This window comes from Lemur catta, chromosome 9 (assembly GCF_020740605.2).
Source record: "Lemur catta isolate mLemCat1 chromosome 9, mLemCat1.pri, whole genome shotgun sequence".
NCBI lineage: Eukaryota > Metazoa > Chordata > Mammalia > Primates > Lemuridae > Lemur > Lemur catta.
Window position 1 is genome coordinate 79,390,048 of NC_059136.1, and position 15,666 is coordinate 79,405,713.

At 36.0% G+C, this 15,666-nt stretch overlaps 1 protein-coding gene across 1 annotated transcript in view; it reads left to right on the forward strand.

Moving 5' to 3' along the window:
* Nucleotides 1-15,666, forward strand: part of UBE2W (ubiquitin conjugating enzyme E2 W) — a 56,937-nt gene that overhangs the window by 15,859 nt on the left and 25,412 nt on the right. The window contains exons 2-3 of the mRNA XM_045561378.1: nucleotides 9,804-9,895; nucleotides 14,462-14,564. Of these exons, the coding sequence (XP_045417334.1) occupies nucleotides 9,804-9,895; nucleotides 14,462-14,564 (195 nt within the window). The remainder of the gene's footprint in view (nucleotides 1-9,803; nucleotides 9,896-14,461; nucleotides 14,565-15,666) is intronic.

The following is a 15,666-nucleotide window of genomic DNA, read 5'->3' on the forward strand; positions in this document are numbered from 1 at the left end:
GCCAAACCCTCCTGTAATCTACATTTTTCACCTCATAGCATGCTTTATGACATTTTATTTTTTTGAGACAAGGCCTTGCTCTGGTGCCCAGGCTAGAGTGCAGTAGCATCATCATAGCTCACTGCAACCTCAAATTCCTGTACTCAAGCAATCAATCCACCTGCCTCAGTCTCCCAAGTAGCTGGGACTACAGTCCCATGCTGCCACACCTGGGTAATTTTTCTATTTTTTGTAGAGATGGGGGTCTCCCTCCTGATCAGATGGTCTTAAACTCCTGACCTCAAGCAATCCTCTCACCTCAGCCCCCCAAAGTGCTAGGATTACAAGGTATGAGCTACCACACCTGGCCATATGTGATAGACACATATTGTTTCTAGAGTTTGCTCTTACAGTGAGGCAGGCAATGTCCTTTTTAGTTTTATAAGTATTTCTAAGATTCTGAGAAGCGACATTGTTGCCTTAAAGGATAGAACTTGTATTTCTCCAGGATTTGTATTTGATTCTGCCAGTTGCGTAGGGCCACTACTTCCTGGACCGCCTTTGATTAAATTTTTGCTTAAGGTTCTCAGCAGAATTCAGACTGTGATGCAGGTTGAGGGTATGAAATTTTAGAGGGGAATTTTTTTCTTCCTTTACCCATTGCTAAGTTCAAAACACAAATTTCATTGTCTCCTTCTTTGCCCTTTTTCTTGTTCACCCTTATTTAGGTTAGAGTCCTCACTTTGGTTTTGCCCTTGGGTTTATTTGAAATCTCCAGGGTGGAATCCAGGCCTGATCCTTGTATTTCAGAGTTCCTATGTTCACTTTGTTTTTGTTTTCTGTAGAATTATTCAGGGTATCTGCTCTGCCATCGTGCTGGAAATAAAAGTCTACTTAGTCATTGAAACACATTCTTCCTTTTGTTTTCCATATACCACGGTCTCTTTTTCTTTTCTCTCTTACCACTCTCCCTTTTAGTGCTACTGTACCCTGAGAGCATGCAGAAATTATTTGCACATTTGTCTCTTTTTTTAGGCTTTTCTTCTTTTTCTCTTCACCTGTTTTTAGTGGGCATAGGCAATGGGGTTTTTAAGAGCAGAAATCATTTAGTTTTGTTACTTTTTGCATTCTTATCAAACTTTTGAAAATATTAGTTGAAAATAAAAATGAATATCTCCATTTGTTGAGGGCTTTCCCTTTCCTAAAAAGAGAAAAAGTTTCAGTAACTGTTAGGTATTATGGTCTATAGATGTGTGCTTAGAATTCATTAGGAGGGAAAATGTTTCCTTAATTTGTGTGAGTTTTGTTTTGCTTTTTTTAAAAAAATAAGGTAAAATTATTTCGTTGTCTAGCATTTCACCCTAAAAAAAAAAAAAAAGAAACGGCCACTGTTACAATTGTTTCTTAATGTTATTAGGGGGAAATCATGGTTATTTGTTAATATAATGCTCTTTTTTTTTTTTTTTTTTTGTGACAGAGTCTCGCTCTGTTGCCCGGCCAGAGTGAGTGCCGTGGCGTCAGCCTAGCTCACAGCAACCTCAAACTCCTGGGCTTAAGCGATCCTACTCTCTCAGCCTCCCGAGTAGCTGGGACTACAGGCATGCGCCACCATTCCCGGCTAATTTTTTCTATATATATTTTTAGTTGGCCAGATAATTTCTTTCTATTTTTAGTAGAGACGGGGTCTCGCTCTTGCTCAGGCTGGTCTCAAACTCCTGACCTTGAGCGATCCACCCACCTCAGCCTCCCAGAGTGCTAGGATTACAGGCGTGAGCCACCTCGCCCAGCCAGTATAATGCTCTTAATGTGTGTAGTATTCTTATTTTTCTTCCCATCATGCTCTCTTATTGTTAACTTTCCACTTCTGGTTGGTTGTTAGGTGAAATTGGAGAAAACATTGTTGGTCATTTTATATACAGTTGAATTAGCAACCATTATTACATATCCCTACATTTTTAATGTTTTTCCTTTTCTTGTTTGTATTTCTCCCTACCTGCATAAGGATTTCTCCCCTTTAGAATAGTCTCTCAAAGTGTCAATTTAAGATAAAACTTTACAAAATTTGAGGCCTAATTCCATCTTCTAAGAAATTTGTTCCATTTTTCATTACATTTTAATATACCATATAATATAGTTGAGCCTTGAACAGCACAAGTTTGAACTATGCAGGTCCACTTATGCATGAATTTTTTTCCAATTCCTGGGATTTTAAACCTAAGTATACTGAGGGCAAGCTTTTCCTGTGTGTGAGTTCTGTAGAGCTGACTGCTGGACTTGAATATATTGTGAATTTTGGATATGCAGGGGTCCTAGAACCAGTACCCGGGGTATACTGAGGGACGACGATTGTATACTTATTTGTTTTGCTATTATTTACTGACCATCTCTTTCCCCACTAGAATGTAAGCTTTATAAGTTAGGGATGTTGTCAATTTGTGTATTACCATTATTAGTGTCTAAGAGGGATATATTCTGTTCTTCTTGTTTTGAATTACAACCACAAGAAAATCATTTAAATTTTTTGTGCCTCAGCTTCATCATGTGTTAATGTGGGATAATATTTATAGAAATGAATTAGTTTAGAAATGAATGAGCTTTTTAGGATGCTTTTCATAACACTTTGTTTTTTAACTAGGAACATTTCATTTGATGTAGTATTCTTCAACCTGAACAGTAATATTCACCATGAAACAACTGTAGTAGTACTTTTCATTACTCACATACCTGTATCTTCAGCTGTCTGAAACAGCAAAAACCACCAGTATGTAAGTACGGGCACTGATGATGAAAATGATTAGGAGCTAAAGAGGCAAAGACTGCATCTCTGGTATAAAGCCATGTTTAGCACCATGCTGTACAAAATGTGGTCTGTGTATCTCTTAGTGGTCTGTGCTTTTCATTTTATGAAGACCTGGGTGTGTTGCTGATTTCCCCAGTTAGTTTCAGTGAGGCAGTATAGTATTGTATAGTTTGAACATATGAAGCAATAAGCATTAGCCAATGTTAATGTCAGCACTGAAGGTGAGATGGGATTTATTACACCAAAATAATGTGATTTATTTACTAAAATAAATCTATTTGTTAAGTAATATGCTATGGGGGGTGGGAAAGGGGAAACAGCAGATACAGGAGGAGAAGAGGAGAAAGAAAAAGAGTATGTCAGGGACTAGAGTTCATTGACAAGTTATTGATGATAAGTAGATGACACTTTAAAAATCCAGGTGAAAAACAAGGATGTCAAGCTGTCAGAACTATTTACTAAAGAGTCAAAAGGGCTTTTATGGACCTTACTGTTAAACGAAGCTATTGGGTAATCATTATCAAAAGCTAATAAAGTAATCATTATTAATAGGTTAAATTATGTTCAATAAACATAATGTCTGGGATCTGTATTTGGCTTTAGAAATAGTTATTGCATTCAGTTTAAAATTTTGATGTTTAAAGATGTTAGTCTTTATATTTACCCATTATATTTTATTTTCTGATCATGCCGAGGAGGCATTTGGCATATTCAAACTTGGTTTAACATTATGAGTTTATGTTTGGACAGGCATTGACATTTTGAGTTGAGGGAGATGGAACAAGGCTGATTAGAATACAGTGATTAAATGTTTAGAGTGATTACTTTTTGAATTGCTTTTAGTCTTATATACACTATAGCTTGAGGGTTCCAAGGGCTTTAAATCTCATGAGGCTAAGAGTAGTAATATATGTGTCTTTTTTATTATGTTGGCCTCTTGTGTTCTACACTTCACCTTTGGTGTGAAACAACTATTATAGTGATTCTTGAAGAGGTGACAGTGGAAAATAGGGAGAGAGGGCATATTACTCTCCTGAGCAGGCTTTTGATTTCACATAATAAGTTCTCTCCTCAACCCCTATAGTAAGCCCCAGTCATAGGGAAGACTAAATCTCAGTAATAATCCCTCATGTGCATTGAGGTGGAAAAATATTTTAGGAACTGAACGGGTGTCACTCTGAAGTGTAGGTCAACATCCTAGCCTGCTATAGTGATCTAGAGTAGAGATTTTCAACCAAGGCATTATGATGTACTAGAGTATCATTTAGTTTTGTGGTGTGTCCCAATACTTTGTCATTGATAACAGTTAATTGCAGAATTTGTCAATTTTCTTCCTAGAAAAAAAAGGAATAAATTAGCATAGTTTTATATCATTGATTCATTTTTATAATGAGGAAGTAGAGGAAGGGAGGTACTGGCTGGACTGCAGAGCCACTGAAAAGGCAAGCCAGTTCTGAAAATGTTTAATCATTTATCTCTTGTGGTATTTAGATGTATCAGGATCCTTCTTACTGAATATGGAAACCCACTTGCTTCTCTTAGAAGAGTTGAAATTCCTGTCAAATTTCCAGACTTAAGCTAACACAAGATGAGGGCTAGAATTTTCAGGTTTACTCTAGATTTGAGATACTTCAAAACATTTACATTCTGAGCCTGGCCATTTTTGACGGATGACTGAGAAAAAGAAAATAAATTCCTTTCCTAATAACTTCAGGCCTTTTTGCCTGGGAGAATGGATATCTGTGTACTGCTGTGCAAATTCTGGGAATAAAGTACATATTTAAAGATTGGCTGAGGTCATATATTTTGAGATAGGTGTTAAATACTGAAATAAGCATCATTTTAATTCATTAAGTTTACTCAGAAATGTAATTGAGGGAGTTTTATTTTGGATGTGATTCTGGTACTGTAGAGTCAGGAAAATTAAACTTTTAATACCATATTTCATAGATTCTTTTTCTTCTTCTTTTTCTCTTTCTTTTTCTTTTTTTTTAGACAGCCTCGCTTTGTTGCTCTGGCTGGGGTGAAGTGGTGCCATCATAGCTCACTGTAACCTCAAACTCCTGGGCTCAAGCAATCCTTTTGCCTTAGCCTCCTGAGTAGCTGGGACTACAGGCACAAGCCATGATGCCCGGCTAATTTTTTTTTCTATTTTTAGGATAGACGGGGGTCTCGCTCTTGCTCAGGCTGGTCTCCAACTCCTAACCTCAAGCAGTCTTCCCACCTCAGCCTCCCAGAGTGCTAGGATTACAGGTGTGAGCCACCTTGTTCAGCCCTTAGATTTTTTTAAATACTCTTTTTTTCCATATTTAACATTTTTCAAATTGGGATATATGTTACCAATGGTATGTCATTGTTTAATTCTCAGCAGTTCTCCTTTCCTTGTGTTATATAAAATGATGATGCATCTTACAATCAATGGTATGTCTCAGGTTCAGAGGACAGTGGTACATTTGTGATTATTTATAATTAATTTTCCCACATCTCACCAACTTCAGACAAGGGTAATATTTCGGTATGAACCACTGGAACACTAATATCTCATAGCCTCTCTCCTCTTTTCACTCATGGTTTCTGGATATTTCTTTTGCTTTACTGTGTTTTTCCATTTTGCATTGCTATAAAGGAAATACCCAAGGCTGGGTAATTTATAAAGAAAAGAGGTTTATTTGGCCCACGATTCTGCAGGCTGTACAAGAAGCATCCTGCCAGCATCTGCTTCTGGTGAGGGCTTCAGGGAGCTTCCAAAAGGAGCAAGTGTGTCACATGGCGTGGGAAGGAGTAAGAGAGAGAGGAGAAGGGGCTGGACTTTTATAAACAACCAGATCTCTTGTGAACTAGTAGGACTACGTCATTAGGTCAGGGAGGGCACCAAGTCTTTCATGAGGGATCCACCCCAAAACACCTCCCACTCAGCCCCACCTCTAACACTGGAAATCACATTTCAACATGAGATTTGGAGGGGTAAAATATCCAAACATTATCAGTTACAGTAGTTACTTTCTGCAGTTATTTTCCATTTTGTAATTATCTCAGTCTGTAGCTGCCATTTTCACTACTGTCTGGGAAAGCAGGCCAGTATTGCCATGATGGTTTTATAAGCTGGTGGTGTCACTGCTTTTGCTAGTGTTCTGTCCTAATGCTAGTGTTTCTCATCTACTTTTGTTAACACTGTCACCAAAGTTAGAAGGTGGATGCCTCCTCATGTGATCATAGCTTTCTGTTGATTGTATGACCTCTCCAAGGTTATACTAGTTCAGATCTACAAATGAATATGGATTTTCATTTATCTCCACATGTAACTCTGTAGGTTCTTCTCTTTTAGCTCCTCTGTGTCCACATTCAGGGATCTTGGAAGATCTAGAGGACCTTTGTGGGGTCTGATGACTTTCTTCAAGAGATTTCCTGCCCTCTCTAATAAACTATTATTCCAGGGAGGATACATGTGAGGGTGAATTCCCTGTTTTTATGAACCTGCCAAACAGACACTGTACATTGTTTGACCCTTCACTCTATATCTTTTTTAAAAAGTTTTATTAGTAAATCAGTAAATTATTAGTTTTATTAGTGGGCTTAGTAAGTACTGATTAACTCACCAGACGGTGGCCCTGCAGAGGATGGGGATATGCAAATTAGTTTACTGGCTAGTAGCTAAGACAACAAGGGGCTGGCATGAATTGTCTTTTTAATGTAGTAGCTCCATCCCCTCAGTAAAAAAAGTATGGTCCAGTGAGTGAATGTCTTAGGGTTCTGACTTGGTGATATTGAAGTGAAGAAGTAGATGGTAATGAGGGGAGGATGGAGTATTGTGCCTGTATTAATTATTGCATAACAAACCCTTAAACTTAGCAATTTAAAGGAACAAATATTTATTATCTCACACAGTTCCGAGGGTCAGGAATCAGGGTTACCTGGATGATTCTGGCTTAGGAGTCTCTCTTGAATCTCTCTTGGCCAGGGCTGTAGTCGTCTGAAAGCTTGACTTGCATTAGAGGATCTGCTTCCAAATCACTCACGTGGTTATTGGTAGAATGCTTCAGTTCCTCACTATGCAGGCCTCTGAATTAGGCTGTTCACAACATGATAGATTCCACCAGAGCAAGTGATGCAGAGAAAGAACAACCAAGATTGAAGCCATAGTTTTTTATAACCTAATCTTGGGAGTGATACACCATCGTTTCTGCTATATTCCATTGGTCACACAGACCAACTCTGGTACAGTGTGGGAGGGAACTACACAAGGGTTGAATACCAGGACCCATAGAATTAATTGGGGATTCTCTTGAAGATTGACTATCACAGGTCCCTCCCTCCCTTTATGGAGATGGGAATAGTCTCAGGGTGGGGAGAACCTTTTTTCTTTTTTTCTGAAGCATCTCTCACCTGTATGTTCAGGAGACCTGGGGTAACTATACCAATAAAATGCTTTTTAGCCTGCGTTTGTATTCTTGTTTGGCTTGGTAGCTATGCAGATCGATTCTCCTTCACATTCTTGCTTCACTAAGAAGGGCAGGCTATCCTTCCTAACTTAGTAAAGTCCTCTAGATCTGGAGGGCTTCCACAGCAGTGTTTCCCAAAGTAAGGTCATTGAAACAAGACTACTCTCTGGTGCTCTACACTGAAAGGATTCCATTATTTTTGGAAACACCTTTGGAGAATCACTGTACACATTAGTATATGAGAAGTCCTTTTGAAGAGATCAGTTTTTCTTTGACCCAGTGTTTTTTAAAAGTATACTTGATCACAGAACCCACATTTGTTAATATCAGTAGAAAACATTAAAAACTCTATTCTAACATAGAAATTTACCACAAATTTGTTTTTCTTTATTCAAAACGAATTCTTTAGGCAAATTGCAAGTCTATTACAGTGATTCACAACAAAGAGTTTTTTTTCTGTAATGGTGTTAGATGACTTTAAGTATATTTGAAGGTGTCATAAATTAAGAAGACCCAGAAATATTGCTATATTGATAGTAGTATTTCACTGTCCAAGAAAAAGTAGAAGCCAGCTTTTAAGCAGAAAACTCTTGAATTCTGAACAGATATCTATGTTTATCTTCCTTGCTTCAAAAAAAGCTACTTATTAAGAATCTTTATCCCAGCTTCCACAAATGTGTAAGAAAAAAAGAATATAATCTTGCATGCAATTGTAATAATATGATTTGGTTTTAAAACTCATAAATCAGGGACTGTTGTGGGTTTTTTGTTGTTGCTTTGTTGTACACTGAAAAAAAAGGTACACTGATGACAAGGAAAGAGGTGTACAACGAAAGCTATACAAATAAGAATGCAAAATACATAGCCATTTTAGGGCATCTAGTATATGGCAAGAAAATCGTATCTATCTCAGGCCCTGATATATTCTGATGTACCATAAATGATCATAACAGTGATCTTGAAAGATTAAATTATGCATAGATGATCCTATTTAAACAAACAAAAACAGACAGTAGATTATAAATTAAAATTATTTTAAAAGTTTTCAGAAGACTTTCTCTGGAAAGCTTGTCTGTGTGAAATGACATATTCTTTAAGGATTATAGAGAACTATGGTTTTTATAATTGGAAAGCAGCAAGGGAAGCACTGCTGAAACACTGCTAAAACTCTTAAGCACTTTTAACCTAGGCTGTTAAGACCTCATACAAGTTCAGCAACACAAATCTGAAAACCTGAAATCTGTAGTGCTCCAGAATCTGAAGCGTTTTCAGCAGCGATATGACACTGAAGGGAAATGTTCACTGGAGCATTTTAGATTTTGGATTTTCAGATTTGGTATGCTCAATCAGTAAAACTGAAAAAAATCCAAAATCCGAAACACCTCTTGTCCCATGCATTTCAGATAAGGTATACTCAACCTATAACCTCAATAGTGTAGTCATGAAGTCATAAAGAAGTCAGTGTTTTGTAGGTAATTGGTTGCTCTTCAAACTGATTTTATCCATGAATGTTGAAATAATTTTTTTCCAGTATTGAAGAAATGTTTTGTGAACCAAAACTTAATTTTTTAAATGTAAGGTTAGCCATCTTGAAAAACTTACTGGTCAAGCAGTTAGTAAAAGACACATATCTCATTGAAGAGTTTTATACATTTCAGTTATTGGAAATAACAGCAATCACATCAGTTTTTGAACGGTTCTGAGAGTTAAGTTCCTTTGCCTCTTAAAGTTGCCAGTCCTGGCTCTTTGGGGGTCTGTGCATTAAAAATTCTGGAAGCTCTGGTTGACCTTCCTCTTCTGTGGTTCCCTTGTGTTTTAAAAACAAGTCATACTTTAAGAAGTTGCTGTAGCTGTCATACTTCATGAGATTGAAGATCTGGTCCTTGAGTTTCTGGAACATCAGATTCTTCCAGATTCTTTTCACTGAGCTGAGACTGTCCCTCCATGTTGACTTGTGACAAGGCCTTACTGGATAGTAGATCATCTTTGCCTTTTCCTGCAAGTTTCTTATCTTGCATTTTCTTAAAAATCTTCACATGCTAGCCAAACTATTCTCTTCACTAAATTCCTCTTAAAAAGATTTCCTAAATCTTTTCATGCCTCTGGGTCTACCAGCAGATTCTCCAGGGAAGCTGTCCATTGGCTGTGCTCTTGAGGCTCTGCAGAGGCTACCGTCACTGTCGTGGATATATTTACTAGTCTGTTATAAAAGATGTGACAGTGGATACAGTTGAAGAGATGCATAAGGCATGGCATGGGGAAAGGGATATGGAGCTTCCATGCCCTCTCCAGGCACACCACCCTCCAGGAACCTCCATATGTTTAGGTCTCCGAAAGCTCCGATGTTCAAATATTTTGACAATAGATTATCAATTATAGGGCAGACTATTCAAATTTTGTGAATTAGGTATATAAAATATATAGTATATATAAAGGGCTTGTGAAGGAAAGGTATGAGCGAACATTTGAAGGAAATTTAATCAATGATTTCAGAATATAGAAAGATACTATGAAGGATAACTAGAAGGACGTTATGTTGTACAAAAGAAAAACAAGTACAAATTATTGTTGATGTTCTTCTCTAGAAACGACTACAAAAGGAACTGTTGGCTTTGCAAAATGACCCACCTCCTGGGATGACTTTAAATGAAAAGAGTGTTCAAAATTCAATTACACAGTAAGTAATTTAATTCTTAAAGTCTTTTTTCCTTTTTTAGTGATGTATGAATGTATACTTTTTAAAAATACAAATTATTTTCATATTTTATCCCATTCTTTTCCACCAAGAGGTAAATATAGTGAATATCTTATTCTATGTATATACACAGTCAGTTTTGGTTTACATCATTGTATCATATTATACACATTGTTATATCATTTGTAAAGCTTTTTTTTTTTAAACCATATCTTTTATTAGTAAGTTTGTTGGATGACAGGGCAACATTTAAACATTTTTGCCTGACGTGTATAAAATGATTCTTATCAATAATACACTAGTTTGATATGAGGTTATTAAGTTTTTGGAAAAACAGGGCTTTGAAGAGAATAATAATGAAGAGATGTCCCATCCCCATCCCCTAAACACATTAATTACATCCCGTACAGAAGGGTAACTAAATGAAATTCTGACTTTCAGCAATCTCATAAAAGAGATAGGAAGCTTTTCCATGAGGATGAAAAGGTTAGGGGCAGAAGGGAGGACACAGAAGTATTCCAATTCAGTTTCTTCCTTGGGAGTGGAGCAGAAGGTCCTTCCCAGATGTGATATCAAGAAGAATAGAAAGATAAGGGTCCCTCTCTTGAATGAACATTTGAAATGTTTTTAAAAGTATCATTCTAAGATTTCAACAACCGGTACGGTTGATCCTTATCACTCTTTTGATTTAATAATTTTGTTAGACAATGGTAAATGTTCCAAAATCGGTGGGAAATTTAAAATAATTGATTCACCACTTTTAAAAAAATCTCTAAAAACATAAAAGGAGAAGAAGCCAGTATGATAAAAGTTTACTGTAAGCCAACTTATAGGACAAATGGACCAATAAAATATTTAGTGTATTCTAGAACCAGGGAGTAGGGACCGAAATTCAAATAACTTATCCTCTGAAAAGAAGCAATTTTGATTACCTTGGACTTTGACATGTAAGTACCTAAGATAGGAGAAAATGTCATACAAATCTTGAGCTCTATTAACAATCTCTTTAAAACATTGCTGAGTTCTCAGTTGGCTTTTTATTGATATCAAACAAAATTTGAAACTACTGTTCTAAAACAACCAAAAATAGAGCGCACATTTAGAGTGTATGGCATTTGTTCTATATAATTAAACAAAATTGGGCTGTCTGACTTATTTTTTGTTCTGGTGTAGATTGTGTACCATTTTCATCTGCTTCTTCTCTCCCTTTGTTAATTTACCTCAGAATATTCTATAACAGATTCTTGTTCCCAAGGAAATTGCTAGCAATGAAATTGCTTCCTCTTTCTCTCTCTTTTTTTTCTTTTTTTCTTTCTTTTTATTTTTTAAGGGGGGGTGCTTAGTTTCCTTGTTTTTTTTTGTTGAGACAGAGTCTCAGTCTGTTGCTCTGGGTAGAGTGCAGTGGTGTCATTGTAGCTCACTGCAACCTCCAACTCTGGGGCTCTAAGTAATCCTTACGCGTCAGCCTCCTGAGTAGCTAGGACTACAGGCGCAGGCCACAATGCCCAGCTGATTTCTTTTTTTTCTTTTTGATAGAGACGGGGTCTCACTCTTGCTCAGGCTAATCTTGAATTCCTGAGCTCAAACAGTCCTCCCACCTCAGCCTCCCAGAGTGCTAGGATTACAGACAGGCATGAGCCACACCTGGCCTGCTTCCTCTTTCAGCGTTTATTTTTTGGAGTGGGTTGGGAAAACCGTACAACATGATGATTTATAAAAAGTTAAAGGAATATTTTAAAGTTTTACAAATAGAAACATTTTTATAGATTATCAAGTAGTTATACCACAAATTAAAACTGTCAAAGCAGCAATATTTTTATTGCAGAATAAATTTTGTCATTTAGAGATATTGGTCAGGCAAGAATTTTTTTTGAATAATTTATTGTAAATGAGCCATAAAAATTTTATTATCTTTGCCCCATCTTCCAGGATATAAAAATAGTCTTATAACGGATCAACTTGTTAAAATAGGATCACATGGAATGTGCATGTGGGTATGGAAGATGCATAAAGAAGATGATGAAAACACATTAAGAAGCTTTCTGGAAGACAATTTGATGGCATGTGTTAAGACCTTAAAAACACAAATACCAAACCCTTTAACTATATACCCCCACACCATCCTAAGGAAGGTAGAGAGATATAGAAAAAGATTGACTTAGGACCAACTATATTCATTTTAGCATTACTAATTCTAGAGGTAATTTGGAAATGATATAAATGTCGATAATATGGAAAGGGTTTGTCAAGGCAGTGCAGTGAAATGACATCACTTTAGTTATAGTCTATAATCAACACGTAAGGCAAAAATTTTACATAGTCATAATACCTTTGAAAATCCCTGAGAAAGGTCATATTGGTATGTATATTGTTTTAATAAATTCACCAAAGCCAGTTTTTCCTTCAGAACGAAATAGGAGGTTGTGTCTTTGATTAGAAGCCATGATGTGTGAAAAAATACAAAATTCTATTGTTTAAACATTAGAGTTAGTGAGTAATACATACAGGAATTTAAGAACTGAGACTGATTGGCAGAACAGCATGTGCAGTTATTCCACTGAATCCTTACTCTGGGGCGTATGCTTATGATTGGAATCATAAACACTGATGGTTTGAATTTATGTAATTTAAGTGTGTACATAATGCATGTTCTGGACTTCTGTTTCACAAATGCATCAATGTTATATGGGAAACCACAAAATGACTAGAATGAAATGCACAAAAAAATTAACAGTGGTTATCTCTGGGTGATTTTTATTTTATTTATACTTTTCTGAATTTTCTATAATGAACATCTTTTTTAATTAATAAAAAGTTATTAAAAATTACCATGCACAATATTGAAAATTATACCCTTTTTGACCTATCTCATACAGATATTACAAGGATTAATGAGATACTTGTTTAGCTCTTATTTAAAAGCTGTGCTTGAATAGATCACATGTAAGTTTATGGTACATGTTGTGTTCTAAAAATTACCATATAAACAGAATGAAAGAGTACTACGTTCCCTTGGAATATCACTCTGCCTAGTGGATGTTGGGGGAAAGATTAAAAAGGAATTTTGAAGGCTAAGAAGGACCTATTTTATAAAGAGAATAGAGGAGAGGGTTTTTTTGTTTTGTATGCAGCTTTTACATTGTATTTAATTTACTGTGTACTGGCTCTGAGTCAGGAATGCGTTAGGTTTTTTGCATTTATAGTGTTATTTATCTTTTCAGCAACACTGTAAGGTTATTATCTCTATTGAGGTGGTTAAAACTAGAGAGGTAAAATAGCTTATTCACACAGCTAGTTAAATGGCAGGTTAACTGCCATTTCACTGTAAGTTCCGTTGTAACTATAACTGTCTAATTTCACCATAAAATATTGTTTCTTGGGTCTGTGGTCATGTTTTTTATTACCATGTATGGTACTCAGGATGCATTCTGAAAATGCATAGCCATACTCTTAAGGGTCTGTATGCTTTAGCTGATTTCTTTCAGAGAATAGGCACATTTATTATTTTATATACTTCTAAGTCCATAGTATGTATGGTGATGACTAGAATCCCAACACTGTTCACTGTTTTCTATCTTCTTTTTTTTTTCTTGTATTTAAATACAAGAAAGTTTTAGACTTGGAAAGGATAAAAGGAATTGGCCAGGTGAACAGTAATTAAAAGTGACAGAACTATAATTAGGAACTCATTCTTAATGACTTCAGTTCACTTTTGCTTCTAAATGCTGCCCCATCATCTTTGCCATCATTATTCCATATTCTTTCCCCCACTCTTTTAAAGAAAATAACGAGATAGTATTCAGAATATTAATAAAAATAGATTTATAGTCATGATTTGTTATATTTGAAAGCAAAGTAAGCTTGCATAGATGCCATAGACATCTATTCTGGGCTTTATTAAACAATGGAAACAGAGATAAAGGATATCTCTAAAAGATAAAAGGTAAAGGGCAGTATATAGAGCCTTGCTCAGCCATCAGAGTTAGTGGACTGATGTCAGCTTCCTTTTCCTTGTTTGGTTTTCTCTAGAATATTGATAAGAAAACAGATCTGACAGCTACTGTTCTCTGAAGTTATTGTTGATACCTACTTCCCCCAATTGCTTCTATCATCGATATCAGAAAAGCAGTTGATTAGTTTATGTATAATCAAATCAATTAGTTGATTATGTATAAAATTTTTTTTAGTCAGTGTGGAAGTAGTCTTTTGAAAAAAGAAGATAGCATAAATTGCATAGGAAGAGCACAGACTTTGGTGTCATCACACCTGTGTTTGGGTTTTTATTTTTTGTTTGTTTGTTTTTTCAGGACTGTGTTAAAATTCAGCTCTGTCCTTTGCTAGTTGTCTGATGTCTGACTTTGATCTGGTTACTCAACCCGTGAGTGTCAGAGAAGGAGATAGGGAAAGGGGTGTTAATAACCACTCTGAGAGTTGTGGGGAGGATGAAGTATGCTCTTGTCCCATAGAGGATGTACATGGTGTTCCCTTTTCACCTTCTTGCCTCCGTCCTTTTTATCTTAAGTTTTTAATTTGTTTTTTCTATTCTAGGTGGATTGTAGACATGGAAGGTGCGCCAGGTACCTTATATGAAGGGGAAAAATTTCAACTTCTATTTAAGTTTAGTAGTCGATATCCTTTTGACTCTCCTCAGGTAATTGCCTTGCTTTTTAAATTTTTACTGTATTTTTAGGTAACAAAGTGCTAAATTAGCAATTTTTGACTAAGTAGAAACATATAAAAGAAATTATGAATATGTAGATGGATTTGTTATTTTATTATCTTATTTGTAATGTAATCAAGACAGTATGGATATTTTACTTAATTGGGATTAGGGCTTTGCTGCCTTTGTGCATCTAAGAACTTAAGATTGTTTCTTATCCGTAGAGGTTAACAGAAAAGGGGATAGAAGTTGGAGGCTGCAGTGAGCTATGGTCATGCCACTGCACTCCGACAGACTTAGACCCTGCCTCTACAAAAAGAAAAAAGAAAAGAAAAGGGGATAGGAATCTAACCAGCCCTCTAGGTTGTGGGAGAAGCTAGCATTTCGGAATAACTTAAGGCAACTTCTTCCTAAATCAGGTGATTAAGTGACGTGGTAGAGTCTCTGCTGAAAGAAGCCCTTCTTTGATTTTGCATCGACATAACTATCTTTGCAGCCTTTTAGTGCTGCAAGGGCAGAGTACATTACCAGATGTTAAATGTTTAGACTTCAGACCCAAATCTATCCTTATTTGAGTCAGAGTCAGTTTAGTTAATGGCTTAATACTTAGACAAGGGATAATGGTAGTAGAGAAATATTTTTGAGAGCTGATTAACTGTGGTAAATGATTAATTGAAGGTTAGAGAAAGGAAGACTCTAGGATTACCTCCAGGTTTCTGGCTTGGTAAGATAGGTAAATAAGTTACTTGAGTTACTTACTTTTTAGAGAATTATTATAACAAAGCATTTCATTTTTAAAATTTGAGGTTTGTAGGATTTGTTGGCTAAAATAATAAGACTCAATGCCAGCTTTCTTTAGTATTGCTAGCTAATGAGGTGGTCTGGAAAATGAACCAAATACCTGAAATATTTCCCAGATACTTGAAATTCAACTTGTTAGGTACTGAAATATGCTATTTTGAGGAAAATCATATTTCATTACTACTTTAAACAGAATGTAACAAACATAGCTTAATCTTGGCCATGTAGGAGAAGAGATGGAAGTCAGTACTGTATTGTGCTATTGTGGATTGTTTTAAAGCATGGGATTTAA